Genomic DNA, 21,595 nt, shown 5'->3' on the forward strand with positions numbered 1-21,595 from the left:
TATCCTTGTAATCTTTCAAGTATTTTTTCACTTGTTGTTTAGAAAAGTTTTATAGGTTGTGTGCAGTAAAATTTCATATAAACATTCGTCACTGGAAAATATTTTTATAACGTGTTTCAGTTTTCAAATATGGCTTGATACGGAGATTTATTGAAAATGTTTTACTTATTTTGATAATATTGTGTTACAGTCACGAACTCCAGCACTGATTTTTGAGCATATTAATAATACAGACTTTAAGGTGAGTGTTTCATTGAAAAAAATAAACTTATTACTATTTCAAAATTCTTTGAGATGTTAAATTAATAAGTTATTTCATGTGGATAGAATTGGTACACTTAATTCAACATTTTTCTGCAAATGGTTATAGTTTTTTTTTTGCTTTTTAGATAAAATTTCATGCTTAAAATTCATGTCAAGCTGAAAGCTATGAAGTTTGCTACATTAATAGTTATGGTCTGTCTACATATGCATGCCAGTAAATCTTTTGCAAGTTTTTTTAAAAAATATATCCTGTTTGTAAAGAAATAAAAACTAAAGTACATATTGCTATGTTGTAACATTGTGAAAACAAAGCTCGTGACATTGCTCTTTGAACTGCAGTTGATTGCATTGGCCTCCTGTCTGGAACTTATAGTTCAGAGTCTTGTGGAAAAGTGTTCTAGAGCCTTAAACAAAACATTTGGCTGAAAGTATGAGAAGGTAGATTCTTTATAACCTATCAGGTTGAAGAGAAACTATTCAAATGATGGCAGAGAACTGACTGGTTGTATTGACTTTTGTGAGATTGTGTGAAAAAGCGTGGACCCTCTGTTAAGTGAATGAAGTTTTACAATGCTTGTCTTAGCAAAGAAAATGACCTAAACATGTGGAAAAAATTATTATAGAATAGGAGATAACTGGATAGATTTCTAGAAATTTACAAGAAAATATAACAAATTAATGAAACATGTAGCTGTTGGTTAACAAATGACATCACAATCAGTACTGTTGAGTTCACATCATTATAAATTATAGGCCTATCAACCATCTTGGGGCAGAATTATATAAAATTTTCGAGCACTTTTATTCCTGTCATTACATTTTCTTTGTGTTCACTCTTATAAATAACTCAGTGTTTAAACCTAAAATTTACAAGAAACCTTAAACAAAAATGGCACTTGGTATACCTAATTTATCACAGCGACCTTTAAAAGTTCTTCATAATTAACTTTTGACTCGTACAAATTCAGAACTCTGCCAATCCTGGGGGATACATATGGATGGTGAGTTTTGGTCCCATCTCATAAATTGCCAAATTATTCAGTCTTATTGAATGTAGAATAACTTTTAAATCACTATTGGTGTCGTTTTCAGTGCCAAATGCTATGGTTCTCTGATGTTTTCTATTCTTTACTTTCTACAACAAATTACCTAATTAAAGCTCTTTGTTTTCTCTACATTTTCTGTTGACATTGAGTCAAGAAGTGTCTTGCTTGTCTCTTCTTCCTTTTACCCATGAGAATCTCTGGCAGTCTTTCCTCATATTCAGTTATATGTCAAACATATCTGTGAATTCCTTTAAAACTTATGTTGTTGCCTAAAAATTCAACGTTAATTGTGACTAGCTGTATTAAGCAACAGGTATGCTATTCTAATAACAAACATATAAAGTTACTGTTTACATAAAGGTTCTTACATAACTGAGTGTGTTTAAATGTCATTTAGAATTTAAATTAGTTCAAAATACATTGGTTAAAACTGTATTGTAAGATTTGTGATTATTGGGTAACAGACATTACAACTGTTAGTTGTTAAATATTAAACATTCAGATCAGTAAAATTATTATTATGGGGGTGGGGTGGTGTTAATAATGTGAAAACTGAATTTTGGTAGAGAATGTCAGAAGCATGTCATACTATTATATTTGAATTTTATAATTATTGGAACTGTAAACAAAATGTCAAAGAAATACTTGTCTTTTTTCTTTAAATCAAAGTTCAGGCACCTAACTCTTTCAATATTATTTTTTCTTGAACAGCAGCTATACCAGACATTAACAGATTTTGATATCAGGTTTTACCTTTATGAACTGCTAAAGGTATGTTTGCTACTATGTTTACTGTTTTTGTTAATTTAATATCTGTTGTACCAGATATTAAGAGATTTGATATTAGGTTTTACCTCTATGAACTTCTTACAGTAAGTACCACTATGCTACTGTTTACATTAGTTTTACAGGTGTCAGTAATTGACAAATTTTGATATGAGATTTACAGACTACTGAAAGTAAGTGTTACTGTGTTTCTTTTCCTTTGGACAGCTTCTGTATCATATGTCAACAGATTTTGATTGTAGGGTTAACCCCAGTGAATTGCTTTTGATAAGTTACTACTGTGTGTACTGTTTTTAACATTTGCTGTATTAGTTTTAACTGTAACAGTTTTAAGCATAAACTTTTGTATAAAGATTGGTTGTTGTCTGAAAGTGTCCTTGTATGATATTTAACTAGTCTTCAACTCAAAAAAACAAAAAGGTACTACAAACTTTCATTAGGTTAAACTTTATTAACAGATAGAATGAGAGTTTTTATTTTATTTATCCCATAACTTCATCCAAGTTTACAGCAACTATTTTTGTTGTAATAATAAATAAATCAAAACTTTTAAATAGAGCATATTAACCTGTTGATTTTGAAATTGCTAGTAGTTCATTATGCATCAAGTGTTGGTTCTTGATGTGTTACGTGTGAAAGATTCGATTCTCATAAAATTTTTTGAAGTTTGATTAATTACTGATCTAGATATCTTAGTATTTGGCTATATTTGAAACCTAGTATTAGAACCTTTATTTATTTTTGTACAACTTTGTCAAAAACCTGAAATATATTTTGTGGTAACTTCTTTTTTTCATTAGTTTTAAAGGGTGGTGTAATGACAGTATTTTAACAGGAATTATTTGTTGGTTTGAAATTTGCTTTTGTTGCTCAATCAGATTTCAATTAAATGATGGGAAAATACACACATAAAGACAATAAGCTTGTAAACCGTAATGAGTGATAGTCATGTGAAGATGTTTGGTAAACATTGTTTACATATGTAGAATTACAATGTAGTCATTCATTAATTGTAAAACACTTGGGTGTGTTGATTCTACACACTTGTTTATATGGTTTGTTTTAGTGCATTCCAAATAGACTCTTGTATAAAATAGTTTGATATTTGAGTTGAACTATGTGTATATTGTGTAGCTTCTGAAAATAATGTACTTTTCATTTGCAGTACTTTTATGAACTTGTAGCTTCAGACATTCAAAAAAATTTCATTATTATGTTTTTTAAGAAGCATTTACTGATTTTTGTCTTCCTATGTTCTTTTAAAGTTTTCCTATAAAGATTTTATTTCATAAAACTCCAAATTTTAACTCAGTTTTCAAGAGACAGTGTTACTTCATTTATAATCATTGATATACAATAAAAATCACAGTTTTGCAATATCAAAATTATAAGGAAGGTTTTGTTTAAACATTTTGATCAGAAGGTTTTGTTTAATATATGTAACAACTATGAAGTCCAATATATTTATATTTTTTGTTGATACATATGTTTTGTTTGTTTGTTTTTTTACAGTTGGTGATTTGCTCTGCCTATTTAACCAATATTGTTTTAATGTAAATACAACCTAATAGGACTTACCTTTTAATGAAACTAAACCTGATACAATAAGCCACAAAATGATCTAACTGAGCTTATTTCATTTTATTTCACAAGAAATGCTTCATTTTTTATAATTCAAATGAGTTGTAAAAAATTTTGCAAGTTTTGTGAAAAAGAATCATGATTGTAATTTTAACAGTTGTCCATAAACAGTTTTATACTAGTAACATTTTGTCATTTTGTTTCAATTTCTATTAAATGATATTGAACTAGGAACCATATTGTCTTAAACAGTTGAAAGTAACAGAAAAAAAAATGCATTACATGTTTACATTACTAGCCTATGTTTCCTTGGAGCAGAGATATGGATAAGTTTATCATGCAACAGTCAGGGTTTGTAAAAGTTGGTAAAACTACAGTTACATATAAAATTATAAGACCCAAATTTGTGCTGTTTTATTAAAAATTATGTCAATTTTCTTTCTAGGAGGCTACAAGTGCCGTAACATGCTCAGAAAAAGATTCAGAAAATGCACAAGTACTAATGTTTTAAAGATAGAAATGAAATCAATACAAAACCAAAATTTCAGAATGTAAACAACTTTTGTATATAAAATTAAATAAATAAAACTTTCTCATGAAATAAATTTCAATCTTTAAATATGTGTGGAAAAATAATTATCAGCTTATTTTCTGTAATTCACTTGTGTCATTTTGCCGTCCAAGATGGACACACATTAAAGTATTCTTGAAGTAAACTAGGTTCTTATCTTTTGATTCAAGTTTATACTCCTGTTTCAATTAGATTTTTTTTTCTGCAGGCTCTTGATTATAGTCACAGCATGGGAATTATGCACAGAGATGTAAAACCTCATAATGTTATGATAGATCATGAGAATAGAAGGGTAAGTGTTCTTTTACTTACAAGATAAGGGGTGGTCTGTTTTTAATGTTATAAAATAAAGATGTTGAAATAGTAGTAGATATACCAAAAATTCTATTCCGTTTTTAAGAACAAGATGAGTAGGTTAATGGTGATGGAATTAAATATTTCTAAGGTTTAATAAAGGTAACAGTCACATCTAAATGTTGTCTTTAACTAATTATCCCTGATGCGAGAACTAGAGAGTCTAATTTTCCACAAATAAGTTGGGCTTTGATAGGTTTTGTTAAATAAAATTCATAAAGCAACAGGCAGTGATTAGATTGTAGCAATTTATGGGAAAAACAATTTGATATTTTACTGGCTGATCAAGAAAACCAGTAGTTTATTAACTTAGTGCATGATAAAGATGGCAAATATGTACTATACTTATTTGATTGCTTTATTAGGGTAATTATAAAATAGGAAGCTGTGAGGGGTTATATTTTATATGTAGAATATTCATTAAACTTCTTGAGTGGCATAAAAAAAGAAAAGGAGTTTTAACTTTTGGTGGGAGGGGGGGGGTAGTGTAATTCCTCAAAATCAAGTCTTTAGAAAATTCATGCCAAATTCAGAACATCTTTGGTCAAGATTCATGTGGCTCAGAATTGATTGTTATATTTACAAGTCTAAGTTTCTTTTTTAACTTCTTCATATTACAGTTTTAGTTTTTTAAATTCAAACAAATTTAATGACAAAAACATTGTTTAGAAAATAATTTAAAATTGTTCCCTTTGTTATGGACTGAAACTTAGTGACACAGCTATGATTTAATGGGGTTTATACAACAACCCACTTGTATTTGTTTCTAAGGTACATAAGAAAATGAAAAGGAGTGTATTATGAAGCAAACGATCTAGTATATGGTTGACATCACCAGCAAAATAAAAGGAGGATTTTCAGTATGTGTCTATTTGGTGAAATAAGATTTAAAATGAACAATTTATTGGTGAAACTTGGTTGAATGGATGGCAAGTTCCTGTTGTAAAAACACAAGTATGGGTGATAATGTTTCAAAAGTTTTCTGCCTAAAGACAAAAGTTGGAAGACTTATGAAACATTATCTTAAACACTTGTTTCTGTAACTGGCAGTTGTTATCCATTCAACCAAATTTCATCATGAATACTCTACCTACACAAGATATCAAAGAACAATTTATTGTTTAGTAAAACATGATAAACATGTAACGAAAGCTTTTCTGTTCTTTTCAACTCTATGTGACAATGTGACTTCCATTTCACAAAGTGATAAAAGTTTAGTTTGGCAATGTGTTTCTCGAAGAAAAAATGTTTGAAAACAACTTCTACCACAATTACAGTTTTTGTTAAAGCTTGCAAAAACTTATCATTTTGTTCTTCATTTTAATTGTGACGTTGCAGTTTGATAAGCAAAAATTATTTTTGTGAAGCAAGGTTAAGTAGGCTTAGTTAAATCAGTTTGTCTTGATCATAAAAAGTTTCCTTTTTGCTTACAAGTTCACTGTGTTTAGCCAAAGTAAACAGAAGGAATTTGAAAAAGATATAAAGTAATATAAAATGGGCTCAAAACTTAAATAAATGAAATATACCTTCTGATTATTAATTTTTAAAAACTGGCTTAATCTTTTAAAGTTTTTTTCTATACTAGTTATTGTAAAACAGTAAAACTTGATGTCATATTTTTCAAATGGAACGTACTCAAAATTTATAGTTTTATAGAATATGAATTTATAGAAAAGTTCTAAACTAATGTAGAAAGGTATAAAAATAATTAATTTAAATTAATAACAAGTGTGATTTTTTAGTTTTGTTGAAAGTGTTTATTGCGATGAATTCTCTTAGGATTTCAAATCTGTGAATTTAGACAGATATCATAAATAAAAGTAAAATGTTAGTGAAAGCTACATGACATGTAGAATATTTATTTGACATGAGTACTATTTCTTGAGTAATACTGTTTAGGAAGAAGGAGATGTGGATATCTTTTGTAACATAGAATTTATAGAATTTCTCATAAGGATAATAAATTTCTTTCATTTTTTCAGTCTAAAGTGATTTCTTTATCTTAGTGACGTTAAGAAATGTTTTGCTGTTGAAATGCAAATATATTTTTATATGTGTAAAAACGGTTCGTTCGGATTGAGAACATTTTTATGTAGAGGAGCGAACAACGTTTCGACCTTCTTCGGTCATTGTTAGGTTCACAAAGAAAGAAAGAGGTAACTGACTAATAGCCGACCACATGTTTGAAGGGGGTTGTGTAACTGAATGCAGGAATGTAGAGGGCATGCTTAGATGTTTTATTATATTTATTAATATGGGTATAAAGATATATTTTTGTTTTCAAGTGTATTTATTTATATAAATTGATATTGTGAAGACAGTCGAATATAAACATCTTTTATAAGTCAGAGTGTATTATGTTTAGTTGATTTGAAGAGTTTTTTATGATATTTCAGCTTCGACTTATAGATTGGGGCTTAGCAGAGTTCTATCATGCAGGCCAGGAATACAATGTTCGAGTGGCATCTAGGTATTTCAAAGGTCCAGAATTGTTAGCAGATTACCAGGTAAGTAATACAAAATACAAATCGAATATAGGTATTTAAGTGACCCAAAACTTCTAGGTGATTATCAAGTAAGTATTACCACATAAAAGTTGAATATAGGTACTTTTGTTGCCCAGTTCTCATAATTGCTTATCATAGCTTGGTAAGTATATGAATATTAAGGGCTGGCTTTAAGGTTGTTTATTAATAGTTTTTTTCAGAGAATGAGACAGTCAAGGTGAACCAGTAGGTCCCATTTTGTCCCAAAATATTATATTATTTGATGTTATACAACACACAAGTGGCAACTAGATATTTTAATTTCCTAAAATATACAACCTCATTTGACCATATAGCTACTTCTTGATCTTCAGGGTTTCTACTCTTTGCACATTTAAGCACAAAATACGCTTGCCTCTGTTTTCAAGGTTGGTCATTTATTTTACATCACCTCCACCTTTATCTGCACCTTTTTCCCTTGAACAGATCCATGACAAGTGGAGCTTTGCTCCCAGGCCATAAGAAAGTTGTTAGTCTAAGGGGCAGTAAATAGGATCAATCCCATTTTTCTGGGATTTTATTCCTGTTTATCCGTTCTAATCCTAGATGAGAGAAGATTGGCATCCAATCATTGATCTGTCTTAGCTCAACCAATTTTTAGATCCTTCTCACTTTACAGTGGAATCTTTTTCTAATCTATGATGGCACGTTTTGCAAGGAAGCTGGATGACCAAATTCATTGTCACCAATGCTTATCTCCATATACCTTTAGCAGAACCTTCCCAGAGGTTTCTCAAGTTTGTGCACAAGGATAAGATGCTGCAGTTCAGGGTCTTGTGTCTTCTGCAGAGTTATTTGAGCCTTTTCTCATCACATTTGCTCCTTTGAACTGTGCACACATCATTATATGGATGATGGGCTTCTTCTGGCACTATCCTGTCAGTTAGCAGAACAGCATCTCAGACTCTAATTTTAGAGGCCACAAAAGTGGGCTTCGTTAACAGATTGAAAAAATGCATTCTGTTACTAATGCAATATCCAATCCGTTTGGGTGTGTTTTTCCATTATTCATTATCATCATATCAATCTCTTAGCATGTCATGTTCAAGAAGTGAAGAATTTAATTACAGATCACTAATCTTGATTAGACAGGATTCTTTCGATGAAATGAAAACTACTTTGCAGTGTTTTTCAGTGGATTTACCCCTCAGTTTGAGACTCCAAAAATCAATACTTTTGTGACTCAATGGAGTTCTCAGCTGCAGTTGATTTGGTGTTTAATACTGTATCCTCAAGCATTCGCATTAGATACATTCAATCAGGACTGGACAGGTTTGGATCTATGTGCCTTTCCCTTGATTTGGCTATTGCCCGAGTTCTTAATCTGGTTTGTTCTACTTTCTGTCGAGTTCTTTTGGTTACACTATATTGGCTGGTGTGTAGACTACTACAAATCCTTTTCTCTCTCATTATTTACATGATCTGGCAATTTCCTCTTCTGATGGTTTTTGACTTCCCCCTGTACCTATTTTGACCACATGTGTTAGACTTTAATCAGTGGTGAGTATCTTCCTCAATCATATACTTTATTTCCAGAATCCTTTTATTTTTCACTGGATCCCACTCTGTAATAAGTGTTACCCTAGCAGGTATGCTTTCTATTTCCAATTCTGCAACCATTTTCATTATAATTACAACAGCATGCAATGAGCTGTGTAGAATTGGGGTGTTTCTTAAGACCATCTTGTCCTACCAAATAGTATTACCATATTTTCATGGATTGCCATTCATGTACATTCATGAGGAAAGCTAAAAGGGATGCTGCTCATCCCTGCAGATCTTCAGGTTGAGAAAATTGAGGTTGGTTTCCTTTTAAGAACATAAGGAAGTTAATTCATCTATTAACACAGTTTACAGAGCACTGTTCTGTAAGATTCCCCAACAGGTATTACCCAATAGACTCTACTAGTGGAGCTAAGGAGTCCTTACCTCATCCAGTTTCCATTTACTCGGGTAGAGGACAGAGGCTTCTTCTCCAGAGTGTTAGTGTGTGTTCCTTTACTCTGAGAAGAGGGCAAAGTTGGAGTTCTTCCTTCTCAGATCCCTAGATGTTTTTCACAGATTTCAGTAGGAGTGGCACCTGTCTTCATGGGAGCCTACTCATTGTTTTGTTTCGTTTCAGATTTGACACTCTCTGGGTGTACTTGGCCCCTTGTATATTGTTCCTGGAAGGAGGTCCACTATCTTCTCATAATTTTAAATGTAAAGTGGTCCCATCCTATGTTCTTGGTTGAGTGCAGATTCCATCTCCTTTCCATAACACCAGGGGTAAGTGGAATACGTCTTGCTTATTTGACTGGGGAGTGAGGAGAATATTTTTAATTCCAGACCAAGTGAGTTCTGTTCTATTGGTTGAGTATGATATCCATGATTCTGCCATTTTGGGCTTGAGGTGTTGCCTTTTGGTCATATTTAATTAGAGAAAGAGGTTTGTCTGCTTGGCTGTTCCTTACCTTCTCTTTGTGATTCTAGTGGCTTGAAATGCATTACATTGTTTTTACAGGTTGGATTCAATCTAAAGGATGCATATATAACATTGCAGTCTAATACTCATAGCTAGCAACATGGGATACAGGTGACACATCTTTAATTCTAACCATGAGTTGTGGAACCACTGCTATTTGATTGAGGCTGGCCTGTACTGATGATTATTTTTATTCTACTCTACCTTTGATATAGGAACCAAGTTCCAGGTGAAGAGCATACCTGTTCTGTATATAGTGTAAGTTGCTTCACTTGTGTACCACTTGTATCTATATATACTTTTGTTTATATAAATGCTTTCTGTATGGATCATGCCCACATCAGCCCCTTCACTTTTTCAGTGTGGTATTCTAGCAATATTGTTGGTGGAGGAACATATATTTTGGAAGTTTAAGATTTTCTTAAACTGAAAAATTTAAACTTACCTCCATTGACCACTCTCTCACCCTATCTCCCCACAGAGAGCCAGTTTACCTTTCGAAAAAATGATTACATTATCTTAAATACAGTTTCTAGACAGAGATTTCATTGAAGTTGGTGGAAAATTTTGCAAATTATAATTTGCCATTTGCAATTGATGGAGTATAAACAACTGAAGCTAGCATGTTCAATGCTTAGGTGTGCAAAGCGTGGAATTCCTAGAGACCAAAAATTGCTATATTTTTAGTGGAAGTAAGTATTATCACTTTAGTTAAATATTAACATTTGGAACTCCTGTCTGGTTGTTTAACCTTCATCAGTACATCTTAGGTCCACATGGACTTTCACAATAAATATTTTTAATAATTTTTCATTGACCAGTTATATTTTTATTTATTTTTATATAATTGTCACATTATCATCCTCTGACACAAAAACAGTAAAACTTGATGTTTTGCAGTCAAATCATTTTTGTGCATAAAAAGTTGCATGGGGTCCATGCGGACCCCAAGTAATACGCAGATTTGGAGCTCTGTGTCTTCATCAGGCATTGTGTGTATGGGCTCACAGAAGTTATCTATCATGATAAACAGTGATTATGTATTTAGATCTCTCCTGAAGCGAAGTAATGTGCACAGTCTACTTCAGAGATGTCTCCAGAATCCCCGTGCAGTGTTAAAAGGTATCAAATCTGCCTTTGCATATCTAGGATTGCTTGACACAAGACAGCATGCTGGTCAAGGTGTTCCAAGAATTGCAGACAGAAAATTCTGCCAAACCTGTACAGCATGTGGAAAGCAAGTCTGCGCTGATCACTCCACACCCAGTGTACGGTGTGATGAGTGTTTGTAAAATGACTGGTAAAAGATGTGAGAAACACTTTATGTTCACTCAGAATAAGTTTTGCTTACATGTCCTCCAAAATTTGGTATTAGTTTAGCAGTGAAACAAAGTTTGGTGTAGTTTAACCTCTTGGATCTGTGCAGACCCCAAGCACATTTTCATACAGTTTGTTGTTGCATGTTCAAGAAATCTGTTTCTTCATTCAGTATTTTGTTAGTTTTAATTGTGAAATGTCAATTATAGAAGAAGTGACCCTGTATTATCGAAATATATGTCAATGATGACAATTTTTTGTCTAAATACGAGAAAATGGTTACAAGTAAATTTCATATTTTGTAATAATAAACTACATTATATACTTAGGGTGTTTAGTCTTTCTTACAGTTTATCTGCACAATGATATGAGAAGCCAGTATGTTAAGTTTTCAACATCTAAATCATACCTTCAAAATTATGATCATTAAATACATGCTGGGTCCGTATGGTCCCCAGGTGTACTGAAAGGTGGATTAACATGTACTAAAAAAATTAAGTAGAAATAAATTCATGACATATGTGAAAGGTAGCTATTAATTGCTAACTTAGGAATTTAAAATATATTGAATTATTTTATTATCTTTTAAAAAAGTCAGGATGTTTTTGGCACAGTTCTATCTAAGATTAGCAAAATTTTACAATCTTTAGATGGACTAAGTATCAAATTTTAAGATGTCAAATTAACCAAAATAGATGAAAAAACAAAATAATAATTGTAACTGGAACTTCCCAGAGATACGCTACTGGCTAAAATTGTAAGGACAATGAACGTAAAGAAAAAATATGCATTTTGCATTGTTAGACTCAACCATTTATTTGAGTAAAGCTTCAAAGGATGAAAATAATAGGGAAAATGTGAACACTATGAAATTAGCCTAAATACTAGCTGGTCAAAAGTTTAAAACCATACTGAAACGAAGCATTAATCAGGAAACACGTAACAAAATTTAGTCATTTGTGTTCAAGCATTAGCGTTGTCAACATCTCCCACTGACGTCTCCTGTGTTACATTGAGTAAAAACATGGCAAAGGCGAAAAAGTTGACAGATTTTGAACGTGGCAGAATTGTCGAGCTGCAAAAGCAAGGTCTCTCTCAACATGCCCTCGCTAGTGAGATTGGGTGTGGTAAAACTGCTGTTGCAAATTTCTTAAAAAACCCTGAGGGATACGGAACAAGAATTTCAAGTGGTCGGTCCAAGAAAATTTCGCCAGCGTTGAGCAGGAGGATTGAACGGGTTGTCCTGCAAGACACCAGCAGATCATCGAATCAGGTTAAGGCCCTTATCAACGCAGAATGCAGCTCCAGAACAAAAAGACGGCATTTACAAGAGAAAGGCTTTAAAAACCGTAAATGTCTTCAAAGGCCACGCTTCCTTCCACACCACGAAACAGCTCGGTTAAACTTTGCTGAGAAGCACCAAGCATGGGATGTAGAAAAATGGAAGTAGGTTTTGTTCTTGGATGAGAAAAAATTCAACCTGGATGGTCCAGGTGGCTTCCAGCGTTACTGACATGATAAGGACATCCCACTGGAAACATTTTATACATGACACAGTGTAGGAGGTTCCATCATGATCTGGGGTGCTTTCTCTTTCCATGGTACAATGGAGCTTCAGGTTATACAGGGGCATCAAGCAAGAGCTGGCTACATTGGAATGTTGGAGAGAGCATCCTTATTGACTGAAGGCTCTCGCTTGTGTGGAAATGACTGGATCTTTCAGCAGGACAATGCTGCAATCCACAATGCCTGCAGGACAAAAGAGTTTTTTATGGTGAATAACGTGATTCTCTTGGACCATTCAGCATGTTCGCTCGAACTGAACCCCATTGAAAATGTTTGGGGGTGGATGGCAAGGGAAGTCTATAGAAATGGACATCATTTCCAAACAGTGCATGATTTTTATGAAGCCATCTTCACCAATTTGAATAACATTCCAGCCAGCCTTCTGCAAGCGCTTATATCGTCCATGCAATAGCGAATGTTTCAAGTTATTCACAATGATGGCCATGCAACTCACTACTGATACCTCTTGTTGGACATTTCCTACCCTGTTAAGGACTTCTTTTTGGTATGGCCTTAAACTTTTGACCAGCTAGTATTTTAAGCTAATTTCATAGTGTTCACATCTTCCCTATTAAATGCGAAAATTTTTTTTTTATTTTCCCTTTTCTTATTTTCATCTTTTGATGCTCTACTCAAATAAGTGGTTGAGTCTAACAATGTAAAATGCATATTTTATTCTTTATGTTCATTGGCCTTAAGATTTTGGACAGCAGTATATCTGAGTAAACCCAGGAAGTGCACACCACTGGCATGTGTAAAATTAAAAATTGGAAAACTGTAGTGTGAGCTTCATGGAGCTGTGTTAATGATATTTAAGTTGTTCTGTCTTTGTTTTGTTTATGAATTAATAATTTAAGAACTTAAGAAATTTAACAGATTAAACAATAATAAAACATTATCCTATTGTATCTCTCTTACTGCAGTGAACAAACCTGTATAACTACAGTACATCTTAATATGGGGAACAAATCTTTATAATTCCAGTACATTTTAATATTGGGAACAGATATTTATGAATCCAGTACATCTTAGTATGGTGAACAGATATTTATAAATCCAGTACATCTTAGAATGGTGAACAGATATTTATAAATCCAGTACATCTTAGTATAGTGAACAAAGCTTTATAACTCCAGTACTTCTTAGTATGAGGAACAAAGCTTTATAACTCCAGTAGTTTTTAATATGGGGAACAAACCTTTATAACTCCATTGCATCTTAGTATGGGGAACAAACCGTTATAACTCCATTGCATCTTAGTATGGGGAACAAACCGTTATAACTCCATTGCATCTTAGTATGGGGAACAAACCGTTATAACTCCAGTACATCTTAGTATGGGGAACAAACCATTATAACTCCAGTACATCTTAGTATAGTGAACAAACTGTTATAACCCCAGTGCATCTTAGTATAGTGAACAAACTTTATAACTCCAGTACATCTTAGTATAGTGAACAATAACTCTTACCTATAACTCCATTGCATCTTAGTATGGGAACAAACCGTTATAACTCCATTGCATCTTAGTATGGGGAACAAACCTTTATAAACTCCAGTTCTTCTTAGTACGGGGAACAAACCATTATAACTCCAGTACATCTTAGTATAGTGAACAAACCGTTATAACTCCAGTACATCTTAGTATGGGGAACAAACCGTTATAACTCCAGTACATCTTAGTACGGGGAACAAACCTTTATAACTCCATTGCATCTTAGTATGGGGAACAAACCGTTATAACTCCATTGCATCTTAGTATGGGGAACAAACCGTTATAACTCCAGTACATCTTAGTATGGGGAACAAACCATTATAACTAACATCTTAGTATAGTGAACAAACTGTTATAACTCCAGTACATCTTAGTATGGGGAACAAACCTTTATAAACTCCAGTTCTTCTTAGTACGGGGAACAAACCGTTATAACCCCAGTGCATCTTAGTATAGTGAACAGGTCTTTATAACTCCAGTACATCTTAGTATGGGGAACAAACCATTATAACTCCAGTACATCTTAGTATAGTGAACAAACTGTTATAACTCCAGTACATCTTAGTATGGGGAACAAACCTTTATAAACTCCAGTACTTCTTAGTACGGGGAACAAACCGTTATAACTCCAGTACTTCTTAGTACGGGGAACAAACCTTTATAAACTCCAGTACTTCTTAGTACGGGGAACAAACCTTATAAACTCCAGTACTTCTTAATGGGAACAAACCTTATAAACTCCAGTACTTCTTAGTACGGGGAACAAACCTTTATAAACTCCAGTACTTCTTAGTACGGGGAACAAACCTTTATAAACTCCAGTACTTCTTAGTACGGGGAACAAACCTTTATAAACTCCAGTACTTCTTAGTATGGGGAACAAACCGTTATAACTCCAGTACATCTTAGTATGGGGAACAAACCATTATAACTCCAGTACATCTTAGTATAGTGAACAAACTGTTATAACTCCAGTACATCTTAGTATGGGGAACAAACTGTTATAACTCCAGTACATCTTAGTACGGGGAACAAACCTTTATAAACTCCAGTACTTCTTAGTATGGGGAACAAACCTTTATAAACTCCAGTACTTCTTAGTACGGGGAACAAACCTTTATAAACTCCAGTACTTCTTAGTACGGGGAACAAACCGTTATAACTCCAGTACATCTTAGTATGGGGAACAAACCATTATAACTCCAGTACATCTTAGTATAGTGAACAAACTGTTATAACTCCAGTACATCTTAGTATGGGGAACAAACTGTTATAACTCCAGTACATCTTAGTATGGGGAACAAACCTTTATAACTCCAGTACATCTTAGTATGGGGAACAAACCATTATAACTCCAGTACATCTTAGTATGGGGAACAAACCATTATAACTCCAGTACATCTTAGTATAGTGAACAAACTGTTATAACTCCAGTACATCTTAGTATAGTGAACAAACTGTTATAACTCCAGTACATCTTAGTATGGGGAACAAACCTTTATAAACTCCAGTACATCTTAGTATGGGGAACAAACCATTATAACTCCAGTACATCTTAGTATAGTGAACAAACTGTTATAACCCCAGTGCATCTTAGTATAGTGAACAGGTCTTTATAACTCCAGTACATCTTAGTACGGGGAACAAACCTTTATAACTCCATTGCATCTTAGTATGGGGAACAAACCGTTATAACTCCATTGCATCTTAGTATGGGGAACAAACCGTTATAACTCCAGTACATCTTAGTATGGGGAACAAACCATTATAACTCCAGTACATCTTAGTATAGTGAACAAACTGTTATAACTCCAGTACATCTTAGTATGGGGAACAAACCTTTATAAACTCCAGTTCTTCTTAGTATGGGGAACAAACCTTTATAAACTCCAGTACTTCTTAGTACGGGGAACAAACCGTTATAACTCCAGTACATCTTAGTATGGGGAACAAACCATTATAACTCCAGTACATCTTAGTATAGTGAACAAACTGTTATAACTCCAGTACATCTTAGTATGGTGAACAAACTGTTATAACTCCAGTACATCTTAGTATGGGGAACAAACCTTTATAAACTCCAGTACATCTTAGTATGGGGAACAAACCATTATAACTCCAGTACATCTTAGTATAGTGAACAAACCATTATAACTCCAGTACATCTTAGTATAGTGAACAAACTGTTATAATCCCAGTGCATCTTAGTATAGTGAACAGGTCTTTTTACATCAGTACTTCTTAGTACGGGGAACAAACCTTTATAAACTCCAGTACATCTTTGTATAATAAACCTTTATAACTCTCATGTTTTCCTGCATGCCCTAAGATAGTGAACAAATCTTTACAACTTGAGTTCTCTTTGTTTCTGTACAGCATGCAAATCTTACAAACTGAACTTACTTTAATTACAGATATACAACTTTTATATAAATATCTAGGACTTTTGCTGTTAGAAATTGTACAATTGTTTGCCAGTGTCTAGAACTTTTCTATTTACAGATGTACATTTGTTTGTTAATATCTAGAACAGATGTACAACTGTTGTTTAATTATCTAAATCATTTCTATTTATGTACTTTCAGATGTATGACTACTCCTTAGACATGTGGAGTTTAGGTTGTATGCTAGCAAGTATGATTTTCAGAAAAGAACCATTCTTTCATGGACATGACAACTATGACCAGGTATAAAAGTTTCCTATCCTGATTTGTGTTCTATTATTACCTGCTGTAAAACCTTCATTCTCAGTCTGTAATTACTGTTTAATTTAGAAAAGTGTCTACAATCTTGTAAAGTATTTCTTCAACTTTCAAAAAATGGATTACTGATGTTTTTAATATCATAGTCACATAACAATAGGTATTTATTTACTTGTGAATTATTTGACAAAATATTTACTAACATTTTGCTGAATAAAATAATGAGAAGTTTCTTGAAAAGTATCTTGTTGGTTGCCATTAAAATTTCTTTGTAATTTCCAGGGTTAGTTTTACTTTATTATAATGATATCCTAGTTCTCATGCTGTCATTCCATCCATCTGTGATATTAAAGTATGACTGAAGCTTATGAGCTTCTGTCATCTTCCAGTTATTGTTTATTAACAGGAGATATGCCTAGTTTGGTTTTAAAGACTCTTTGAATTGAAGGGATCACTTTCATAACCACAACATTTCATTTGTGAATGAGGTCATTGAGACTGTGTCTGTATAATATTCTTTCACTTATGTTTTATTAGAGTTTAGACAAATTATAGTGTATAGCCATATTATCTTCCAGCTAATCCTAAGCAATATTTTAAAATTATATTTTCTCCTGTTTCCTAAAAAAGTTGTTGAAAGTTCATTAGTACACCCAATCTTCTTGACTATGATCTGAAATTTATTAAAATCATTAGGCTAAAGCAAACAGTGATGGGCAACAAATGTTCCTCATAAATCAGATGGATAATTTCTTATTAAAGTTTTTCTCGTGTGCTGAGAACGTAGTATGGAAACGAAGCTGGAATGACTGTTGAAGTACTTGTTAGATGGTTCTACATATAATTTTGTCTGATGTCTTAGGGACCTTTGATGTTTAGGTTCAGCTGAAATCAGTAATTTTCAGGTTTCAGTATTTTTGAACAACTTTCTGTGGGGAACATTACCTTAACTCTGAACTAGGATTAATACATCTGTGTATTATACTCCTTTACAGTGATAATTCTGTATTTGTTTTCCAGAAATACTTAACATATTTGTCTTTAAGGGAAAAGGTATTACTGTGTTGTACAAATATCTATTATAAATATGAATCAATTAGAAACATTATAAAATTTAGGGTTAATGAGAATAGCAGAATGCTCAAAGTAATTGCTAGTATTAGCTTTAAAGAAAACAGAGAATATTCCAGTGAACAAGTTTATTTAAAAAGTAGATAGTCAGTCATGCCCAAAAGAAATAAACTGTGTTGTAGAGTTCTTCACACTGTAACGTGTAAAATACTCTAAAACTTGTACGTAATAACAGCCTTTAATGACCAGATCACTAAAACATTGAATAATCTGGTACAGTGGAACCCCTCTAAGCGGCCACCCCTCAGATTCGGTCACCCCCTTGAAAGCAGTCATTCAATCACAGTCCCTTTTTTTGTTTACATAATCCCTAATTATGTACAGTGGAACCTCTCTAATTAGGCCAGTTTGTCTCAGTTTCGAAGGTGGCTGCTTTAAAGGGGTTCCACTGTACATTACTTTGTTCTCCAATGCTTAAATGTCTTTTTGTTGTTGTTTTTTTTTTACATTAAGACGTTGTGGTGAATTATATAAAATAAATCTTGAAAGGTTTAAGCTCTCTTTGTTTTTTTATTTCCAGCTGGTAAGAATAGCCAAAGTTTTAGGGACAGAGGAGCTCTTTGAATACCTAGACAAATACCAGATAATATTAGATCCTAGGTTTAGTGATATTTTAGGAAGGTGAGTGTTATGAATAGATTTTCACTGAAATCTAGAGCACTGTTTGTGAGTAGTGTATGTTCATTATTAATGCATTTTAAAGAGTGGAGTCAAGTTAACTTTAAGTACACCTGTTTATTTCTGTTGTTTGTTTTCTCAATTGAGATGAATGTTATATTTTCCTTCCAACCACTAACATGATTAGACACATGAAAGGTTGTTTGATCTAAGTATTGTTTATTGTTCTCCAGTTGCTTTTTTTTTCATCTGATGAATCATTTCTTTTTAGTGAAATGGTTTTTATAGAATATTTTCTTCATATCTTCAGACATTCAAGGAAAAGATGGGAGAGGTTTGTTCACAGTGAAAACCAGCACTTAGTCAGTCCAGAAGCTCTGGACTTTCTGGACAAACTCTTAAGGTACGATCACCAGGAGAGATTGACTGCCAGAGAAGCCATGGAACACCCTTACTTCTGTAGGTGTCAGTCTTGCTGGACTACCATAAAGTCGTAAAGTAACTTGTAATGTGTTTATGTGCATTAAAAGTAGGTGTTGCTTTTTCTGAATCATAGGATTATGAACTGTTTATTTTGCTCTATTATATCTGAATTTTTCATTACAAGTCAAGTAGTTAAAAAATAATGTGAGAACAAGAGGTTTGTACAAGTTTCAGCACTTATTATTAAAACTGTTCTCTTACTATACAAGTGCTTGATTCAGGCCTGCTTTCTACGTGCATGCAGTATTTTATTAGTTTTTAATGAAGCTTTATTAAAAACTGTAATGGTTAAAAATGTTCATGTAATTTGGTTAAGTATCAACACTGTGAGAAGAAACAAGTCAGTCACATTTCTCTGGTCTGGAAAGAGTTTGAAGAGCACCTTTAGGGTACAGGATCCTGAGGTTGAAACCTTTAATTATAAGTACTTAAGAGAAATAGTGTATGACTTTGTATTTAGCACTGATTCAGTAATGTGACAGTAGATAGAACACAAAGCATAGCTAGGTGAAACACACATAAGAAGACACTTAGGAAAGAAATTTTTGTAACAAATTTTAAAAAATAATGTGAAAATGTACATGCTAGAAAAGGTGTGATCTATGAAAAGCTAGAAAAGGAAATATTAGCTACACGTATCAGCAACAGGTAAGAATATGTGTAATACAGGGCTGCAAATTTAAATTTCATAAAAGTTGTTTTGGATTTAATGACGGACATTCTATAATTCAGCTATGTAGGTTTTGAAAATAATATTCATTTTTTTTATATCATTTAAGTTTTTATAAATCAGAAAGTAAAAATCTTAGATCAAATTATTATTTTGTTTACTGGAGTGATCATTTGATATTGTTACATTTGTTAATGTAATTACAAACAAACTGAAGAAGAGGGAAGAGTCATGATGTCAAATGAACATATATCCTCATTCATACTTATTTGGTTGTGTGAAATCTACGTCTTTTAGTCTCAAAGTATGTACTGTGGTCTTTCTTTTATTTATTGTATCTGAAACATCTTATTTCAGTGGCTAGCAGTGATCATGCTGATGTTCCATCTTCCCTGATACCTCATTTCCATTCCTTGATGTCTAGAGAAACCTTTATTCTTGGTTTTTGCTGATGGCAATTAGATTTTCAGGGAAATGGTCATTATGTGAGTGTAAGAAATGAGCTTTCAAGCTCATATTACAACCCAACTTTTTGAATTTATCAAACATTTTATTGACAGTATTTTTGAAATTGGATCTTGTTGTTTTTTAAAAGAATTTCAATAAAATCTTTCAAAGCAATCCTCTTCTTTCAGTTTTATTATTGTCCTTTCAAACTGTTCATCCAAAGTAAATTATCTAATTTGAGGCTCAACAAAAACCCATTCATTTAGTTTTGATTCTGAAAGAACTGGTAATTGCCCACATTAGTTACTTGAAAAGAGTTGCCAACTTTGTCTGAGGCTTTTACAAACTGGTTCATTAGGTCCAGTTTTATGTGAAGTGGAGGATAGTAATACTTTTTTTATTTCAACCAGATTTTCATGGTCAGTGTTTCTTGATTCTATTATCAGGTTGACTGTACAGGACCATTTCTTTTTTTTTTATACAGTGCTGATTTTGTGAAAGTGTGGAAACCTTGTATAAACAAATTGTTGACCCAACAAAGTACAAAGGACTTTTAATACTCCACAAAGTAGTCAACCATGCTTTTTTAATTGACTTTTTTAAGAAGATGTTTGAAATTTTTGGACGTTTCCTTCAAGTGAACCAAATGAACATTAGAAACATGCACATGTTTCTGTTCTGAAGGAGAACATCCTTTAGATTTTCAGAAGAATCAATGAACAGTCGCTACTGATGTGGTTCACAGACTGCGATTCTTAGCATTTGTATTAATTCAGCAATATTGTTGCAATAAACCATTGAACCTTCTGTTGAAAAGTATGGTATAAAGCCTCTCACTATTTCTCTCACATTTTGACCTTCTTAGGTCATCTTTTTCTTCCTTTTAGTCCATTATCTTGAACTCCTTGATGCAAATGATGTAAACTGTATGCAGAGCCCATGATTTGTCTTTTTCATCAATTTTTGTTCCAAAATACATGTATCACACTTTTTGACAAATTTTGTGATGTTTTGCATTTGTTTCTTTACAACAAATACACCGTGAATAAAACAGAATATATTTCGATCATTTCCACAACTTCTTGTTGCTATAGCAATGGATAAATAATATTATAAATGGAAAAAAATAATATCAAAGTGCACACACAAACAAATATGATTCAGAAATGACATGTTGTGATCTTTTAACTCTATATATACTAGCAGTGTGGTCCTTGTGGGCTCTAGAACAATTGGTAAGACTTTTGCATCATGATTGGTCTACAGAAAGCTATCGCCAGTGGTTGTCAGAATTTAACACATAACGAATGTGATCCAATTTTATTGCATATGATTCACTTATGTAAAAGTACATAAGATATTTTGTGAAAAATCTGTACACAATGGGAAAAATTGGAATTATATTCCAATTCAGCATATAAGAATTACCGTACAACCTGAAACAGTAAAAAACCATCTCGGGCCTATGTTACTGTTGGAATTAAAGTAAACAAGAAAGGAGTTCTTGTGCATTCAAGAGAAGTTGGAAGAAACTAGTTTAATTTTTGTTAATGT

General features: G+C 32.8%; 1 protein-coding gene across 24 annotated transcripts in view; it reads left to right on the top strand.

Moving 5' to 3' along the window:
• The window catches only part of LOC143233289 (casein kinase II subunit alpha-like), a 41,309-nt gene that overhangs the window by 11,124 nt on the left and 8,590 nt on the right, over positions 1-21,595 (top strand). For 8 of the 24 annotated variants that reach the window (XM_076469402.1, XM_076469410.1, XM_076469398.1 and 5 more), the window contains 7 exons: positions 191-241; positions 2,022-2,081; positions 4,457-4,540; positions 6,999-7,109; positions 16,576-16,677; positions 18,344-18,444; positions 18,752-18,900. In XM_076469402.1, coding sequence (XP_076325517.1) covers positions 191-241; positions 2,022-2,081; positions 4,457-4,540; positions 6,999-7,109; positions 16,576-16,677; positions 18,344-18,444; positions 18,752-18,900 — 658 coding nt within the window. Of the gene's footprint in view, positions 1-190; positions 242-2,021; positions 2,082-4,456; positions 4,541-6,998; positions 7,110-16,575; positions 16,678-18,343; positions 18,445-18,751; positions 18,971-21,595 lie in introns of all 24 variants that reach the window. The other 16 variants (XM_076469412.1, XM_076469403.1, XM_076469404.1 and 13 more) reach the window with 8 other exon arrangements.

This window comes from Tachypleus tridentatus, chromosome 12 (assembly GCF_004210375.1).
Source record: "Tachypleus tridentatus isolate NWPU-2018 chromosome 12, ASM421037v1, whole genome shotgun sequence".
Classification (NCBI taxonomy): Eukaryota; Metazoa; Arthropoda; class Merostomata; order Xiphosura; family Limulidae; genus Tachypleus; species Tachypleus tridentatus.